The sequence below is a fragment of the Nyctibius grandis genome, chromosome 6 (genome assembly GCF_013368605.1).
Source record: "Nyctibius grandis isolate bNycGra1 chromosome 6, bNycGra1.pri, whole genome shotgun sequence".
Taxonomy (NCBI): domain Eukaryota; kingdom Metazoa; phylum Chordata; class Aves; order Nyctibiiformes; family Nyctibiidae; genus Nyctibius; species Nyctibius grandis.
In genome coordinates this window covers 44,921,537-44,941,425 of record NC_090663.1, presented here as the reverse complement: position 1 = coordinate 44,941,425, position 19,889 = coordinate 44,921,537, and the positions used below count along the sequence as shown (strand labels likewise).

The 19,889-nt window shown below is 40.0% G+C and overlaps 1 protein-coding gene across 4 annotated transcripts; it reads right to left on the bottom strand.

Annotated features, from left to right (window-relative positions):
• Positions 1–240: 240 nt before the first annotated feature.
• Positions 241–18,307, bottom strand: AADAT (aminoadipate aminotransferase). 4 transcript variants are annotated; one of them, XM_068403174.1, is made up of 14 exons: positions 18,275–18,307; positions 16,839–16,907; positions 14,992–15,160; positions 13,809–13,941; positions 13,105–13,179; positions 11,587–11,796; positions 10,991–11,056; positions 9,724–9,806; positions 8,357–8,453; positions 7,455–7,516; positions 5,069–5,133; positions 3,478–3,584; positions 2,719–2,820; positions 242–1,532 (listed from the first exon to the last, which is right to left on the bottom strand). In XM_068403174.1, the coding sequence occupies exons 2-14, from the start codon at positions 16,903–16,905 to the stop codon at positions 1,491–1,493; spliced, it is 1,278 nt and encodes a 425-aa protein (XP_068259275.1). In that variant the 5' UTR covers positions 16,906–16,907; positions 18,275–18,307; the 3' UTR covers positions 242–1,490. The 4 variants fall into 4 exon arrangements, with proteins under 4 accessions (XP_068259277.1, XP_068259275.1, XP_068259274.1 ...); XM_068403173.1 differs by lacking the exon at positions 18,275–18,307 and adding an exon at positions 17,931–18,246; XM_068403175.1 differs by lacking the exons at positions 16,839–16,907; positions 18,275–18,307 and adding an exon at positions 17,931–18,246.
• Positions 18,308–19,889: the final 1,582 nt, after the last annotated feature.

Genomic DNA, 19,889 nt, shown 5'->3' with positions numbered 1-19,889 from the left:
AGGCTCCGAGGTGACCTTATTGCAGTCTACCACTACCGTGAAGTGGGAGTTGGCCTCTTCTCCCGGGCAACTAGCGATAGGACAAGAGGGCACAGCCTCAAGCTTCGCCAGGGGAGGTTCAGGTTGGACATCAGGAAGAATTTCTTTACAGAAAGGGTTATTAGACATTGGAATGGGCTGCCCAGGCAGGTGGTGGAGTCACCATCTCTGGATGTGTTTAAGAAAAGATTGGACATGACACTTAGTGCCATGGTCTAGTTGACAGGGTGGTGTAAGGGCAACGGTTGGACTCGATGATCCCTGAGGTCTCTTCCAACCTGATTGATTCTGTGATTCTGTGATTCTGTGAGGTTGTGCCTGATCCTTATTTGGTTGGGTTCCGTGAGCTGCTGAAGGATTGGATGGATCCTTGAACACATATTTTTGCATGTAAAGAAACAACCATCTGCTATTGGTGGAAAACCACAGTGCTTTCATGCAAACAGTAAATAAATCTTAAGTCACTAAGCAGAATGGGAAGCCTTGGAGAATCTGTACAGTTAAAACTTTCTGAAAGTTTTGTGCATGTTGCCAAATACCAAATGTTTGGGATGATAATGACCAAGGGATTAGAGGTAAAACATTTCTTTAATTTTTCATTTTGCTTGCTTTGTACATCTGGCTGCTACGTCCCCTCTTCAGTTACTTACGCTCCCCGTTCAAAAACATGTCTGATATTGATTAACTAAGAGCAGAGAGCAGTTCCGTTAGCACATCGACATGCCTTTGCAAACCAGTGATTTTCTAACACATGTACAGAGTGATTATTCACAGACTGAAGTGGAAGTCAGCAATCAGAAAACCTTTTACAAATTAGAGAATGAGCTGCAAAACCCATGCAAATTGCAAGGGAGCTTAGGCCAAATGGTTTTATTTGTAATCGTAGCTGAATTTTGCTGGATCAGTTTCAATTTTAACATCCTTATATCAGTTTTATCTGACAAAACTTTAGTAAAATTAAATACTGATCTTCAAATCTTCAAAACCAGGTGCCATACAGCAGGACAAGAAGGGAAGTGACACACAAAACCAATTCCAACATGAAGTGTTGGGGGAATGTATCAGTTGGGATTAAGTAATAGTGGCTAAGACCACCTCAGGTGCAACTTCCTAAGTAACTGATTTCCCTGTTTCCCAATTCAAATAGAAAACAAAAGCCAGCACAAAAATCAATTCAAATCTAACAAAACCATGGATTTGACAGGAAACAGAACATTTTGGGTTTGAGTATTTTAAGTGTTTCTGAATTGGAATAAATTTAGTAATGCAATGTCCTGTCAAAAAAATTAAGCAAATTGGTTTTCACTCTTTCATTTTTTGCTTTTTTAGCTGAAACGATCTAAGGAAACATCCACTGTATTGTGCTTGCTTTTAAAGTGTCCTGATGAAATCCAAATGTTAATATTTTCTGCAGACGATTTTGATTGCTGCAAGAGCTCTATTTAGCTGCTTCACAAAGCTTCTTTTACAAGGTCAGCCAGTCTCTTGAAGGCCTGCAATGACACAAATATGGTTCACGTTTATATTCCAGCATTACTTAAATAGGCAACACACCAAACCTGTAAAGCTGCTAAAACTACCCTAGCCACATACAAACTTAGTATTTTATACTCCAAAATTCTGCTGATATTCTCTGTTTTCCTTTTATAACAACATGTATGGGCTTTGACTGGACAATCTTCCACTTCTCTGATAGAAAATAAAAGGCAGAGCTTTCTGAAACATAAAAATACATATATTGATGTTCAAAGGTTATTTGGAGTTCAGACACAACTAAACAGTTTTACCTTTAATACAACTAGTGATCCCTGGAAGAGTATCTCTTTTAACTTAATATAAGGGCCTAGAGGCTCCAAAAGTGAAAGAAAAGGAAGAACAGTTGAGTGGGGAAGCATATAAAAGATATAACTTGACTGTCAATAGTATCATTATGAATTACTTTTACGATGAAGAAAGAAATATAAGAAATACACAGAAGAAACAGAAAGGCAATAGAAGCGCTTATCTGCTACAAACCTTCACATCTGAATCAAAGTACAACTCCAAATACTTAACTGTTTCAAGCACCTAAATCAAACGAGTATTAAATTTGCACAAATAAATGTCTCCTATCTTTCTTCACATTGATTTTATAGATACAACTACATAACATCCAAAATATTCCTAAAATATATAGAAGATTAGTTCCTGAGAAATGAAATACAACATATATGTCAACTGTATGAAAGAAAAACAATATTCTTCCTTATAAAGGGTTGACAACACACACACACAAAAGAAAGCAGGTAATTCCATCTCAGAAATGGGAAGTCTGGAAAATAAAAGATACATGATGCCTCCTAATGCTAAAGCAAATAGCAAAACCTACTCTGACTTCACTAAAGCCTTTATGAATAATGTCTGGGAGGATTAAGTGTGAGAGATGATGTATGAGATGATACACATAAAAATTTTAAGTGGTCCTAGAAAAACCTGGTACCTTTCAGGTCATTTGGATATGAGTATCTTGTCTAAGATAAAGCTAACACTGCTTCAAAAGTACTGGTTAATCACCTAAGTACTAAAAAAACTACACTAACATTCAGGAAAACATAAGGAGAAGTATGTAAACATAAGGGAGCATTATTATGTGAGAAACTGTCTTGGTAAGAATGTAAAAAAAAAAAAAATCTCACTTACCAGATCCATCTGGGCTGGAGAAGACAGAGAGAAGGAGGCTCTGACGTAAGAACTAGGCTCTGAACTATCAATATTGAATGCTCCTCCAGGAACCAGTAACACCTAAGAAAAATAGATTAGCCACCCAGTTATCACCACTTCTACAGTTTCAAAACACTACGTTAAATTAAATTTGAGAAGGCTCACGGCTGAAACACTGGTATCAGAACATGGCATAATATATTTCTTCTCTTCAAAATGAGAAGCCAAAAAAATGCAACCTGGAATCAGACTTTTCATAACAAAATCAAAGGGCTCTTAGGTGTGGGTTACCAGGTCTGGCTTATCATCACAATGTTTAGAAGCACCAGTGAGGTGGGATGTAGTTTGCTCAGTACACAGTGCTGGCTTTTATAAATTGTAGAAATAAAATCACACTTAATTTTTCTTATTAAAAAGATATAGTGGACAGCTATCATTCATATAGGTACATATGTTAATATTATATATGTGTTGTATACATGACATTGTACTATATATTATAATGGTTTAAATTTAAGTAAGCTGATTAAGTATCAACATCTGAATACAGACATGAAAATATTCTATTAATGAGTCATTATGTGACATGTCTGCAAGTCTGCCTGACTTGCAGACTCAGTGACAGTGCACAGCAAGTTCCCCTGCTTTTTTATGTATGTGCCGACAGATATGGTAAATTTATTTTATGCTTCCCTCATTTCATTTTAACATCATAAGCCATTAAACCATGGGCCATACTTCTTTCTGCAAAGCTTTTTCCATGATCAGCTGCTGTGTATCAGAAACACCCTTAATTTTAATCCATAAGAACATGCCAGCAGCAGGAGGGTACCATTCTGCCAAGTCTGGAGAGAGAGAGAAAAAAGTAGTGAATCAAGAAAGAAACTTCTGCCCCACCTTTAACTGATACATCATAGATTCAGTGATGTTGTGGATTTGTTGCTCTAATGAACCCAAAGGCAATGTAGGCCACAGAGTCAGGATGCCACTTGCCAAATTTAAAGTACTCCTAATCAAATTTGTGTGGGCTTACTGCACTTGTGGTGGTATCCTCAATGCTTTTTGTGAAAGTGATTGCTCTGAATTACAAGAATCCCAAACATTAACAAACTATATTTGTTGATTACTTTCAGATCAAACAATCTAAAATATTTTTTCTGATGCAGTTTCTCTTAATATCACATTGACTATCAATATGATTTAAAGTGTAGCAAAGTGCAAAACTGTTTCCCTTTCAGTTACAATAATTATAGATTTTTCCTCAAAGAAAAGGAGTGCCTAGGAGTTATGAGGAGAATGGGAAGGCTTAGAGAGGATTTATTTCTTAAATTATATTTGCAGACTTACTGTATACCTTTTTTTTACCTAAAATTCTTTATCTGGTTTTGGATATATTTTTGAAGAAACTATTTATTTGACTTGACTTCTTCTCCAGCTCTTCCTTGACGTATTTAACCACTACACATCTACAAAATAAAGGTCTGTCTTCCATAATATTATGGCTCCTATTACTAGAAAAAATGAAGACCCTGTAGTCTTTTACATGAGTATATCCTCACAATAAACTTTAAGGTAGCCCAGCGCTATTACACTGTTTTGATGCTTGGGGAATTGAGACAAAGGGGGCCTACCCAGGTCAACAACCCATGGTTGTTCAGAGCCATGTAGAAAAAGAAGAAATACTTCATATGTAAAAACCTGGCATTAGCAAGAGTAAGTATATTAATGATTGTGTGGTGCCCAGGTACCCATGTCCCATGGAAGTGTCACCTAAGGTAGGTGGGCAGCTCTTAAGCGGTTATTGCTGATTCTACTTAGACTGACAAAAAGGAGTGAGTCACTAACTGTAATTGCATTATTGTTGATCACATTCTTTTTATGCTCTGTGATTAACCACAAAAGGGGACATTTGAAATCGATTTCTGACAAAAAAATTATCACTACTGCTATGTAGATTGCTTATATCTTCTTTTAAATTAAGGCCACTAAATCTGGCTATTTCAGACAGAGATTTTAAAGACAGAGATTTTAAACATAAAAAGTACAAGAACATAGTGGAATGCAATATATGCTCTTTGTAAAAATGTTTTATACAGTAATGTGGTGAGCTTTTTTCTCATCACCATCTCCTCGTCCCACCAGAAAAGCACGAAAACAGCAGCACTAAATAATTTGTCGTAAGCTTAATATTTAATGTCATTGATTTGCTTATAGTGCTTATCTGTCACTTCAGCCAAGAGATGAACTTTAGTGATTTTTCTTGAACACAAAGATGAGAAATAGCTAGAAAAAAAAATCTTAAGTAATTAGCTATGTTGCACTCACTGACCTTTTAACCACTTGTCAGCAGCAATGAGCATTGCATCCCGCTGGGTCCTGTAGAACGCCACCACTCTGAAAGTAAATTATCAATTCAAAGTCATGATCCCAAAGCGCTTCAGAGTCCATTTGTTTCCAAAGGCAGAAACAAAGCTTTTCTACTTGAACAACCTGAGTGCATATTTAATGGAAATACGAGCATATCCTAGATGGGCACAATACAGCATACTGTGTGTATGAACCTTTGTATATGTGTCAGCGAAGTCTTGAATGCTTCAGCATGTCTCCAACAAAGCACTGATCAACCGGACAGAGGAAGTGCCTGTGTGGCTGCTTCTTAAGCTTTACATATGTCATAGAAACTCTTTATATATTATATCCATTCTGTCTATTATATCAGTGGATATGAGCCCTGTTAGCAATATTTACCATGCAACATCAGCCATACTGAAGAAAGTGAAGGACTTATGCATGTGCAAAAGCAAAGACTCGATATTTGTACATTTGTGTTGAATTTGTGGAATAGGTACACATGGAAATGATGTTTCACAAGGTAAAAAGCAAATAATATGATAAACCTGTCGTGACTATTTGACAGCTTCCCCTTTTCTCAGCTTTTGAACCTATCATCTCCTTCAAACTTTAAGTAAAACTTCCAAATAATTCAGTCTCTTACTGGGGAAAATGACCCTAATCCAAGTTTCAACATGGACATGTCTTGTGCAGTGGCTTTTGTTGACATAAAATGAGACAGCTGTGATTCTGCAACAGGACACACAAGAGAAATGCCTGATACAGAGTTCATAAATCAGATGCAAATGTGTTTCCTTCTCTGTAGAGAAACCATACTTATTATTTGCATAATTTTATGTTTCTATTTTTTTTACTCTCTGAACCAATAGCTTTGATTTCTGGATGTATTTTATTACACCTGATAAACAAACACTAACACCACCAAAGGCTTATATAGTTTTGGGACTCAGCCTATACCAATTGCTACATTCTGCATGAAATGGCAAATCTCACTTATGCAGCTTTTACCACATTACAAATTCTATTGCAAGTTTTTTGCCTGTTATCATTTTATTTTCACATTGGAATGAAATTATAAGTGTTAGCGAGACAAGGCTTCCACAGAAACGCAGCTGCTCCAAATAGGCTAGCTCCTACCCAGAAGCATGATCTAACAAGTCAACTTTGTCCAAGTGAAATCACCTGGAAGATTGCAGTCAGCTGTTGGGCCTCATCAATAAGTCACCTGACAACCGAGTCTAGAAGGTTATAAAGGGTTGCAGCTACCCTACTGCAGCAGTATTTTCATTAGTCAAGAGGAAGAACAGTCTTCTGGCTTGAGTAAAGATGCCTTTTGGCCTACAAGAAGGTAAGTGAAGAGATGTGTTTAGGATTATTTTTCTAACTGCTGAAAGTTGAGCTGAAGTGGGGTCCAAGTTTCCCTGCCAAACCTATCTTTATGCTCCTATTTTGTAAAACAAGGCAAAGCCAGGCCTGGTGTGTCTGCTGCTTTTTTTTTTTGTTGTTGTTGTTGTTGTTTAAAAAATACTGACATTTACACTATGGACAACAGGCAGGTGCTCAGGGGACAGAAGTGGCTGTTACACTGAGATATAAGAACTTTTTCCATGCTTTGCTCACATTCCTATTAGAGGCCTATGCAGAGTGTAGCACACTAGTCACTGAAGTAGGAAGCTTGGGGTTCTAATGGCATCCAAGTATGGCATCTGAAATGAAGTATGGATACTCAAGAGACACTATGCTCCTCCAGCATAATAAATGAAAAACAAACGTGTGTCAGTCAGTATATAAGAAATGCTTTGCTGAGTTAGACCTTAGCCCAGTGCTCTGTCTCCAAGAGTGGTGACAGAGGCAATGTTTAGTAAGTGTAGCTGAACCTTGTTGCCCTCTGTAGGTCTTTCCATCAGCATCTGCAGTCATTAGATTAAGGGTGTTAAAGGGTGAATTCCTGCAGCGTTAGTGAGGCAGGAGCACCCTTTATAGAAGCTATGCTGAGTCTTTCTCAACAGATTATTTGCTCAGTGATCTTAGCCTTTGCTATAGATCCTACCACTTTAGCAGGGATGAAAACTTTATTCACTGACTTGGAGCTCCCAGGATCCTGGCACATAATGACTGTGCCAGTGGACTGGCAGATTGCTGGTCTGTACTGGTAGTTTACATGCCCAGACCTGTGTGTCTGCAACTTCACACAGCTCTTTCAGGACTCTTGTGTGAATACTATCAGTCTTAGTGACCTGGCTTATCCTTTTGGCCTAATACTGATGCACCTCCTCTGACCTGTTTACTGCAAAGAATGTTTTATGTAGGTAACAAGAAGCAGAATGACAGATAATGGGATTCAGTATATGACATGACCCTACCTGTCTATATGCTCCAGGAAACCCTTTTCTCCCCATTGCTGAAGCAGCTGTGATATCATAATCTAAAGAAATAAAACACATCATTAATACCATATTTTAAACAGGACTGTTCCACAGTCATCAAAAGATACATAGCCTGATGCATTATTCAAAATTCCACACAGGCAAGAAACTGCAAGCGGGGTCTCTTGGAGCCCTTCATAAACAGAGGTGGCAACAGGCCATTGTAGTCCATGTTACTGCTGTCTCCAAGGATCATGGCAGTGTTTGGAAGGTGGGGTGGGGGGAGGAAAGAATGGATGGAGAGCTAGATATGGTAATCTGAGAGAAAAAGGAAGGCAATGTTATATTGCTTTACCTTCCTGCCCCTATCAGCCTCTCTGCTTTAACACTGCTTCTGTGATGAACAAATGGAGCTGTAAGGTGGAAGCCATGTCTAGATGGGCTCAATGTGTCCTCTCTTTATTACTAACTATAAAGAGGCTGTAGCTGGCAGCCTGCTTTGTGATGTCTCTGTGGGCTGCTTGTATTGTTCTAATTACAAAGTAGAATGAAAAAAAGAAAAAACCCTAAGTGCTTCCAATGTATGCTTTACATTGAGGTTTTTCAAGTGAACCTACTAGCAAGAGATACAAAGTATTTTAAATCTTGATTCTTGAAACCTTGAGGGTTAAGGGCATTATTAGCTGTGCTTTCCATGCACTGAGACTGCTCTAGCTCTGGTTGTAATTCCTATGGTTTCTCTTCCTTTGGCAGAATTAACAATGTATGTGCTTATTATAAACAAAACTGCAGAAGAGCAGAGCAACTGCAGAAGCGCAAAGCGGTTCGTTTGTGGTTTCTCATGGCTTGGAATATGTTATCCTTTCTAAATACAATTCAGTTGGCAGTTTGGTACTTGCCTGTGTGAAAGTGCTGGTGTGCATTGTTGAAACCTGAATGTGCAGAATAACTCTGTCGATAAGAGGCTTGGGACCTGTCAGAAAACCTATTCTTAACCTAGAAAAAAAAAAAGAAAAAAGTTACTACAGAAATGGAATGTGCTAATACTTTGTGTGAGTTATGGTTTAACTTATAACTGGGAAAATGTGTAACCAGTTCGTTGATACTGTGAGTATCTTTTACGCATTTAAGTTTATCTCTATCTTAATACTGCCCTAAGCCCCAGGCTTATGCAACTCATCAGCCGAGTATCAAAGTCATGAAATAAAAACATTTAAGGGTTTTTAATGCTTGTAGTAGCTGCTTAGTTCTGAGACTTCAGGACATATCCCACATTTGTAAGCTTTCCTCTGCAGCCATAAATATTACATGAATCAAAGGGAAGGAAAGATAGGTTTTCACATAATGAAAAATCATTAATACTCAGGCTTTATGAAAAACAGATGGGAAGCGGCAAACAGCGTTACTCTCTTTCACTCCCTTTCAGTACTGCAGAATTTGGACTGATAAACTAGATTCTTATTCATGCTTCAGTTCTTATGATCCATCTTTACAGATTGGCGGAAGTGCTTCTTTGAAGAAAAATAGAACCAGTAAGCTTATATGCATCTTTGACAAAGATAAAATTGCATCATGCCTTTTTGCAGTGTCACTTCTGAAAGTGCAATCACACTTAGCATCATGTTGTCTCCTCACTTTCTCAGGGATGGGGTTATAATCCACTAGCTGCCAGTGCAGAATTCATGTTACTTTCTTATCTCTATTATGATAATAAAAAAAAGCAAGTTGAAAATCAAATATGTTGACTTGTGTGAAATGGAAAACAGCCAGCTTAGTTTTTCAGGCAGGTGGAAACAACCTGAAAGAACTGTAAGGCTAGAAGATGGGAGATCAGTATAACCCTATGAAAAGTTTGTGGAGAATGATGCTGTCATTTCTCTTCTGTATTACCAGTTCAGGGAGTCTGCAGGAATAGTAAGAGATAGAAGGAGAAATGGAAAAAGAAGAGAGAAAAGCTCCTAGAGTTCCAGGAACAGAGCTGGAATCCAGCACCTGTCTTTTGCCTACATGGTGTCTGCAAGAATGGGCTGCCTGGGCAGAGTGGCTTAACTATCAGCAGAGAAGCAGAATCTGGAGTTAAATGACTGCCAAGAGATGACATGAAAAGTGAGCAGACTGAGAAAAGCTGTGGATCCAAAAGTACATTCCAGAAATGGATAGTATTAGATGAAAAAACCACTCTGACATGTGTGATCATATCATATGAAGTATTAGTCTTGTGCCTTAACTGAACAGGCAAAGTGGAGCAGTCTGAAGCTGGTCTTACCCAGATGAGAGAATTTTAGAGAAAGAGTCAGTCCTGATAACTCTGCCATCCACATCCATTGAGAGGAAAGTTGGAGCCCATGGCTTGGAAGAAAAATAAAAAATAAAATTCAAGGTGCTAGTAAGGATTATGATGGAATTATTTTCTTCTACTATGAAGACATAGTAAATATTTAACAGATGTGCATTCCAAGGAAAAAAAAATGCAGTAACTTGCTGACAAGTGATTGTTTAGGCTAGCTGTCTGAGATGTGATTACAATATTCTATGAAAGTCATCAGGAAATCAGCCTTTATTTTTTGATGCTTAGCCCACTGTTCAGCATACAAGTATTCAGCTCAAGTGTTGGTATGATGCCATAAGTAAGACCGATATAAATAATGAGTTCTCTGCCAAGATTTTTTTATGGAGTAAACAGATATTGTAATTTCTGAGATGGGGCCCTGTAGCTTTTAGCTTTATCTTAAAAAAGGAAATCAGAAGATATGACCAAATTTTGATGATCTGAGTTCAGTCTGCTTTTTCCTTATCGCGAGTTCTACTTCTATACCTTTTCCCCTTACACCTTCTGACAAAGCTACACAATGCTATTCAGTGAGTAAGAGAAGCAGTTTTATTGTCTCCTCCCATAAAAACATATTTCAAAATAGAAAATACTGAACTTTAGCTTCTACCAATGTTTTACTGCTTTGTAAAACCAGCTTTTACTCCTGAAGTTAGGTGCTTTTGCAGATTGCGCAACTGTAGATCCGTGTGTGAAGACAGGTCCACACTTGATTGTTACTCATTTGGGGAAAATTTACATGAAGGAGGGAAGCTGCCTATCCAGTACTATGTCCTGCAGTATCTGGGAGAGCTCTCTCGGGTTCTCCAAAAGGCAAAGGGGTAAAAACGGGATATAGCAGATTGGGAGTAGGCAGTCTTCCACTGAATGAAAGAGGAGATTGGGCTGAAAGGAACATTAAGAGGCTGCTATTTTCAAGTGCTGCTTCAGTGGCATACTTGTTTTGCTCTGGAGGTGAAATTTTTGCCATTTTCTGACTACTGAAGGAAATTCTGTCCTGTATAAGGCTTGAACCACTGATTAACACGACTGATGCAATAAAATGTCACAAAGGGGACAACAACTGAAAGTGGCATAGACTGTGAGGCCTACAACTACCTTGGTAGGACATGAAGCAGCAGCATGCAGGGAGATCCATGGCACAAACCTTAGTTTTCTCCTGGACCAGAAAAGGTGTTACTTAAGAGTATGGAAGACAAATTACCTTTTCAAACTGAAGAAAGTAGTAAGGATCATCTTCTATTATGAGGAAATCATATTTTCTTGCAAGCTAAAGAAATGAATAAAAAGAAAACATTTGCTAAAATGTAAAGACACTGTAGGTTCAGTTCTTCCTATACCCTGGGCCTATTACTGGGGCCATATTATGATCCTATAGATTGCTCATTCACTACGTACAAGGCCCTATCAAGAGAAGCTTTTAAATGCCCAGTTTAGACATCAAGCAATTATAACAGTAAACATGGTACCAGCGGTACAAGGACACGTGTATATATATAACTGAAGGTCTGTTCCATGTAGCGTTCAAACTGTGCGTAAAAATTGCACTAAATCCAGTTTGAAGCCCACAGCAAAGGTACCAGCCAGCAATGGGCTACTATTGCAAAAACAATTTATCTAATGCATAGTCCACCTCTGGAGAGTTGTAATGAAAGAGGTTTTGCTAGAAACAAGTTCTAGGAGGAATGTCTACTGGACCAATAATGGGCCCAAATACCATACACAGGGTATCCTCAACTGACACAAGACTGACATTTATTCATTTCCACCTACAAGGTTCACAAGGGCCCAGCTACGTACCTGGTAAATCTCCTTCTTGCGCTCTGTGGTCAGAGAGTTTCCAGTTGGGTTGCAGCCATTTGGAATAGTGTACAGGAATTTGGGGAGGTGGTGGCTATGATTTTTTACATCTTCTGAGCTCCAAGTAGACAGAATTTCTTTTAGAGCTTTTGGAATAATGCCATGTTGGTCACTAGGAACATTAATTATGTTACAACCCAAAGGTCTCAGCTGTTGATAGGAGGAACAAAACTGTCATAATGCTGTAATTTGAAGGTTTTACTTTTGTCATTGGCATTGTAAAATTTCAGTGATACACAGTCTTTCTGACTTTACAGCTATCTTAAACTCCATTTGCTCGTGATTCAGAAGAAAGTTTGCCTGAAATTGCTGTGAAGCTTGTCAAACTTACCACATTACTCTATTTGCTCTGTGAAGCCAACTGAAAAGAAATGAGCTCCTATGTCCAATTGCTGCTTTTCTCTAGGAAATCACACATGGTTTTGCAAGCAGAAAGGGATTTTGTGAATTTGAACTGTGTTCTCTCAGGACTCCTCACGCCCTCACCACAGATAGGAAGTTCACAACATCTTCATTTCCTACTGACAAATTACCCTCTACTTCAGTGAAAGTGCCAGAACTATAAGGTACTCTTCACTGACAAAGGGCAAAGAATTTGCACTCAACAGATATATTCAGCAATACAAGGCAGAATGAAATGCTGCTACTGCAATGGCATGTTGACAGCAGTATGAAAAAATATAGGTAAAATACCAACAAAAGCATGCTGTCTCCCCTCTGTGGAATTTCAATTAGTACCATGTAGTGCTCTGCATTTTTAAGTAAAAATGCAAGTTGCTGCATTGTCAAAATATATTCCTAACAAAGTATATTTGATTAGACAAGATATACTCAAACTTAGCACAGCAAATAATAACAAAATTCCTTTGATGCAAGGGGAGACTAGACTGAAACTGTTGTGTATTATCTATCCTAACCCTTCTTACATACAGTTCTTATGCATTTTGAGCTGACATTTAATTACATACTGCTTACATTATTTTTCAGAAGAAAACTTTGTTATTTTTGTATAGTTCTTACTAATTCACACCTTCATACTCATATATGGATTTTTCAGGCCTATTCTAATTTTATACTATTTATAGCTATGGTATAATCAGACCATGAAATACTTCAGGTGAATGTGCTGACATGTTGAAATATGCACTTGTTATAACTTTGCTTCAACCTGACTAGGTTGTGATGGCTTTCTTTCCAATCCCAAATGTGACCTTAACCCTTGAATATATAAGAATTTGGAAGAGGAACTTCTGTTCTGGGAAAAGCTTTTTTACAACTTTTAGTAGAAAAGCTTCTATAAATTAATATTTATTAACTAGACTAATGCTAGAAACTTGATTCTTAGATATGTTTTTACAGTAAATACAGACAGTGTATATAAGCCTGCAGATCAGGTACTAAATTGCTCTTTACTTCAAATGCAACATCCACAACATTTTGTAGCTAAAAAATACTTACAGCTGCTAGTGTCCCTGAGTATGTAGGTGCATCCAAAAGGATGTTGTCCCCAGGATTAATGAGCATTTCAAACACCTGTGAAAGAAAAATCCATTTTAGAAAGCTTGTGACATTCTTGTACACAAGCTTCAGACTTCTGACTTCTTAGTGGGATTAAAAATCTTGATTAGATACTAGTAATTCCCTAACCATTTAATTATACTGTCTGAGAAAAGCAATGAAGAGAAAAAAATCTGCTTTAGAGCCAACTGAAGCTAGGTAATCAGCTAGAGAATATGGAAAGACAGCACTCTTATACAGTAGAAACAGAGCTTTGGTTACAGAAAGGATCAACTAAGCAGCAGTGAGAGTGGACTGGAAAGGGTAATTATTTAAGGAAGTCTAACATAATTAGAATTGAGTTATGGTAAAGCAAATAATGCACCTATGTACTTATTACTGCACTACTTGAGTAACATGAAATGTTATAGCACATTTTCTGACAGGCTCTTTGGTCTACCCGAACATTCATGCAGTCCTGACAGATTAGACCGCTGCACCACTTTTATTTCCGTTCTGTTATCTTGTATTGGTAATACCATCAGACATATATTTAACAAACTTCCCTGCATATAGCGGCACTTAATGCCAAGTATAACTGAACTGACGGAAGAACAAACATCTCTGAAAGAAATGCTTTTAACATATGAAGCTTTTGGCCTTACTTTACACAAGCCTTCCTGGCTGCCAGTTGTGACACACACTTCCATTTGTCCTTGCTCTGGGCTGTAGTTGGCTGTGGGGGGATTATGTAGATTCCGCTGGAAACCCTTTAGCCAAGACAACAGCTCTGGAATCCTGAAACATGAATAAAATAAGGTGTATCTAAAACATAGGCTGACGCTAGGCTGGTCCTCTAAATCACTACCAAATTTAGCACGCAGTCCTGAGTCTGATTTCAACGGTCACACAGATGCACTTAGATGCCGATTTTATGACTGCTTTATCAAATGATGAAAATTAGATAAATGTTTCTTATGGAAAAGCAGAAAAGATGGGCATCTATGGTCCATATACCAAATTAGCATACTGAAATCTGGGCAGAAATGATTTGCCAAGGATGGAATAGGGGTGGAGGCTGAACAATGTCCACTCCTGAGTGATCTTTCCATACTCAAATGTCGCAATGTGACAAAGCTTGCAATACTGCTAGTAATAGGCTGCAGATAATAAGGATTTCTGCAACAGATTTTTCAAAAAAATGTCTTAAGATCTTGTAGATGTTCACAAATTGCTGGGCTCATTTAAATATTAAGAAAAGTCTTAACTTCACTGGTTAATGCCCTGTGTGCCTCTGTAAGTTCCTAAACATTTTTGCAAACCTGTCACAAGCCTGACTCAGTGCTGTCTGCCGGGGAGTTCATGAGTGCTAAAGTAACTTAGTGATATGTAATTTTTGTACTGAAAATGACAATACTATAAATACCTCCATTTGACTACCACAAGTAGTACATACGGATTTTAATATATGGTACCAAATGAGAGCGAAACAAATACTCCAGAATGTGGAAACTATATATTGCAATGCAGTATCTTTTAACGACTATCTTATTGCAAACGACAAAATGATTCCCCCCAGTGATCTGGGAGTCTGGATTCTCAAATACTAAGAGCAAGGAAATGTGCTGGCTTGAGAATTACTAGTATTAAGTTTTTTCTTTTTTAAATTAGTAATCTGCTCAAAACTTTCCACTTAAACTGAAATGTAAATAGTGAGGCAAATTGACAGAAGCTAAACTTGGTTTTGTAAAACAGGTTTTAAAACCACAGGTGAATTAATGCAATAATAAAAGGTTTTATGATCCTTTGATTCTGGTATCTTGAATTGCAAGCAGCCCTGACAGATACCCTGCTGAGGCCGAGTACTGAAGAGCTCTCTTCATCAGATCATCCCCAATCTCAAGAGCAGTACCATCTCCAATGGTAACAGTAGCCCTCTTAAATGGAAAAACGTTGGGGTTTGGTGCCCCTCCAGCCAGAGAGATGAGAGATGGAGGAGACTTCTGCATCAATTCAGCTAGAGTAAAAGGAAGAAACCTTGGTTACAACTTGATTATTGCAACATTGATCATATCCTTTAGTCAGTATATAATAATGGTCCAGAAGTTTATTTCATTTTTCACTTTATTAAGAGTCAGGAATTCAAAAGGATGATAATTCTTTTTAAACTCACCTTTCTACTTGGATTAAATAGGTGTTGGGGAAGGGGGGAAGGAGACATGGGTGATACAAACCAAAACAAAGTCATCTTTGTTTTAAAATAAATTATAAATAGCTTTTTTTATCTTACTTGGACTCTTCTACAATTATAAAAACTTTTTTTTCTGACTTCTGGGACTGATGTCTTTCAAGCTTCAAGAATTTACAATGTTATGACCTTCTGTTTTAGACTGACTTGGAATGATTGGCTTTGTTTTTTGTTCAATCTCACTTTAGCTGATGTGGCAGTAGTGCAGCTACACTGATAGTTACATCTATGATTACCGCTTTTTCATAAGGGAGTGGTTAATGTTTCTGGCAGCCGAGCTTTAGTGGCAGAGGCACTGTGCAAATAATTCAGTACGAAGAAAATATTAACAACGCTTGAAGTCAGTTTCACTATCACTTAATCTATGCAGCACAGACTGGACCTTAATCCAGCAAGGGCATTTGATTGCATTAAATCTAAAAGCTCACAATATGGCATTCATGCTGGCTTGCCACTTTTACATCAGATATGAGAGGACAGATGATACCAGATCTGGCTTAAAGCCTCCTGTTATCAAGTTTATTCGCCAGTACTTATTAGCAAACTTGAGCATGGGGAGTTAACTCTTATCAGTTCAGCAATACGGGTCATGTCTTTTGACTTTTGGTCTGGTAAAATCAGATTTACTTTGTCATCAAAACTGCAGCCTCGATGTGTCTTTCTGCACAAGCTGTGCTACTTAATATTTGTGTTATGATGCATATCAATGTATCACCTGAAAAAGTATAGAGACTGACAAGAGTGAATTAGTTGACTTAGCTGTACCTGTATGAAGCATTTTAAGCAGAACAGCAAATGCCAACCCCTTATCAAGAAACGAAATTGTCCCCTGAAGTCTTAACTAGTGATCTGTGTCTCATGCTCTGATTCTGTCAGGTCCCTGTAGGTTTCAAATGAGTAAACAGTAGGCAGTTAACCTTTTCTATCTGTTACACAGATGACTATATAACATGCTAGCCTAAAGACAGCGTAATATGGAAAAGGAAAGAGTGGTAACTCTGAGGTGGTGTATGTGGTGAGGAATTTATAGACATTAACAGGACACAGGAAAGCTAGGTGGAAAGAAGCATTATGCTGGGACTGAATTTCAAGTCATTAGCAGTTGCTTCTGGACAACCAGCATAAATTCAGTTGCAAACTGTGCCCAAAGCCCTCCTTCAGAGGCAGCTGCAGAGAATTTTTCAGATACATGTTGAAGTGACAATACTATTTCTTCTGTCTGGATGGGTTTTTGAAATGGTTCAAGGCTATTTACTTTATTCTTCTTTATACCTGCTTGACATCTCCACTTGACAAAAGTCAAAGCAGTTAACTGGCCTTGCTTGTCAGCTTATAGCATGATTTTCTTTCAAGCCTTTTCAAGTCTTTAGCTGTGATACCCCAGCAAAGTCCAGAACATAGAATGATACCCTTCCAGAGAACCTGGAAAGAACAGGTGTATACTCACTCAGAAGTCTTATTGGAGATGCTTTTCTTGCTGCACTTACAGTGGTGATGAATCGAGAGTAATTCATATCTATGGGGAAAGAGCAATTAGCTGGACATGAAGCTGGAAAATTGAATAGGAACACCTGTGCTTTTGGTAAGCGCGTCTCCCACAAGCAATGCTTCCAATTTGTCATCTCCATAGATGTGCTCTATCATAAATTAAATGTCAATTTATTCATGTTAAAATCAGTGCTGGAATTTATTTTCCTTTTTGAATTTGGGGAAAAGGTTTCTACTTCACACTCATGGGTTCTGTCACAGCCTCTCAATGACACTAGCACAGCAAGATTAGGGCAGATGCTGCTGTTCTGATAAATGCAAACAGCAGTACAGCTTTGAGCTGGGGAGTTTGGTCTGTGGTGAACAGCAAAGAGTGTTCCCCCCCCACCCCCTTTACTGCCAGCTGTGGAGTTGTAAAGGCAGATTATAAATTTGAAGATATGACAGATCTTAAACACCCATCAGCTCTTTCAAAATGAGAATCCAGCTTTATTTAGCTGTCTTAAGTATTGCATTTGAAATGCTTTAACTATTGCAAGCCATCATTACAAGTCACAATGCTGGTCAAGTTAGAGGTGTTTTTTTAGGAAGGATAATCAAGAATGTCTTTCAAAATGCCTCAGATGTGTGTTTTTCCCCCTTTTCCCTGATGCCTGTAGAGATTCAGTGGGTAGTGACCCGCAGTCCTGCGGGAAGCCTCAAGGCCTGTTCTCACAGAATCACAGAATGTTAGGGATTGGAAGGGACCTCGAAAGATCATCTAGTCCAATCCCCCTGCCGGGGCACGATTGCCTAGACCATAAATTTGCATTCTCACAGCAAAGCCACCCGCTCCTTCAGAAGGAAGGAAAGCACAGGAATGAAACGATGGGCAAAGAGACCCTGTCATTTGACCACCACTTCCAAGTGTGCTTCTACTGAATTCACAGGAAATAATCCTCCAGCAACCACAGCAACACGCATGTGCTGGCAGTTATTAAAAACTATCTGTCGAGCAAGGCTGCTTAAAATAATCCTCATGCTTTCTAAAAATACCGTTAACTTCCCTCACCCTCAAGCGCGTTTCCCCCAGCAGGAGCACACCCAGGCCCTGCCGTGGCGGTGCTGGCCATGTACACCGCCTTCCTCCAGCATTTCAGCCATGGCTCCTGCTGTTCCTCCTGCCGCCGCCTTCAGCCGGGGGCCGCCAGGCAGGCTCCGGCTGTGTTTCAGGGGACATCTGAGGCAGCGCTTCGCCCCCCTCCCCGAGGCGATTCCCGAGACGCCTCACCGCTGCCCCCATTCCCGGAGGGGACTCGCCGAGGGGACGGTGCCTCCAGGGCCACCCTGAGCAACCCGACCGCCTTCCTCCGCTCGCTGCGGGCTCCATCCCGCCATAGGCCGCGCCGCACCTACCGGCAGGACGGCGCTGAGCAGGCGGCGGCGGCCGGAGAGGTGCTGGGCATGCGCGGGCCCGCCCGCTCCGTGTCCTCGCAGACGGGCGCCGGGGGCGGCCCTTGGGCGCCGGGCGGGGCGGCGAGGGCCCCCCGGGGCGGCTTTGGCTGCGTTCTCACGCAGAGCCGCTTGCGGGCTGCGAGGGGAGAGGGGGAGGAAGCGGGGCTGGTCGGTGCAGGTAGCGCGGCCGTGACGGCAGCTCGGCGGCGTTTAGCTGAGCGGGTTTGGGCAACGATCCTGTCGAGATTCGTGCGAAACCCGTAAAACGCGCAGCTCCGCTACCGGTTCCTGCTGTGTAGTGACCTAAAAACAAGAGCTGGAGCTGGATAGGTGCGGGCAGGGGGGAGGCGGCCGGGCAGGGGCACCGCTGCGGGCTGGGCAGCCTCGGGGGACACCGCAGGCCTGCTATGGGCCACGGGGCGAAGCAAAGGTCGGCGGTGAGGGAAAAGCAAGGAGAATATGAAACCCCTCGTTTTCATATGGAAGGATGGACTAGTGGCCCTGGCTTGTTTGGTCAATGCATCAGTTTTTTAATAAAATTATTACTTCATAAATCGCTGAAAAGAGGGAGCACCGTGGAGCAGGACAACTAAACCCGGTGTTCCTTTGCAGGCCTCCCTAGGGCGGCAGTAACAGTGACCGGGGCTATCATTTCCCTTGTGCCCTGAGCTTCCTAAAGCAGCAGCGCAGCCAGCCTGCGCTCCCACGGCTCGTCGGGGATTGCTCTTCTGGAGCTGCAGGGGATGAAGGAACTGGCTTCGGTTAAAGCACAGTGAAGATGTTCTTCAACCTAATTACGCTCTACTTCACTTTATCATGTTTTCACTAAAGGTTCTGCTGATAAAAGGAAGCAGGATTTAGATCAAAATCTGACGTGGGACATCTGAAAGTACATTTTTTTTTCACAGATGAGCAGGATCAGTCGTGTTCCTCCTCTCTGGGTGTCGCATGCTGTTGTCTGTGCAACACACGTGACTGTAGCTGCTGCTACGCAGAAAGGTCCGGGGACACAGTGTCATTTTCTTGTTGTGGCTTTGGACTTCAGCACTTCAGGGCTGCCATGGCCCTTGCTCCTGAGTGCAAAATGGAAGAGACGGGTCTAGGTATAAAGTAGTCTGAAAAAAACAGTGCAAGGACATGTGAAATCAGGCATGCTTTGCAACACGTAGGTCTTCCTAGTTAGCTTGGAGGCAGTAGAGTAAAAATGCTGTAGGGGATGAGCACTGGAGCATTTCTCGGCTTTAAATAAGTAAATCACTAGGCCTTAAGGTGCCCAGTGCTTAAAGCACTTTAACTGGCACCTTCCAGAATCTGCTCAAGGCAAAGCTGAGGTCTGAGAGTGAAATGGCTCTAGAAAAAAGAGGAGGTACTATATCAAGATACCTTTTTTCCTTTTTTTTTTTTGTTTGAGTGACTTTGTGCAGTGTTCAGATCTGTTGAAAGGCTCCATAATTAGATGGAGTGGATTAAAAATAGAAATGGAGTTCCCTTCCAGGTTTTGATCTAAGTGAGGAAGGATTGTTTGCTTAGTTGGTATGTAAATGCTGTTACACTGAAAATCAAATTTCGTTACTTT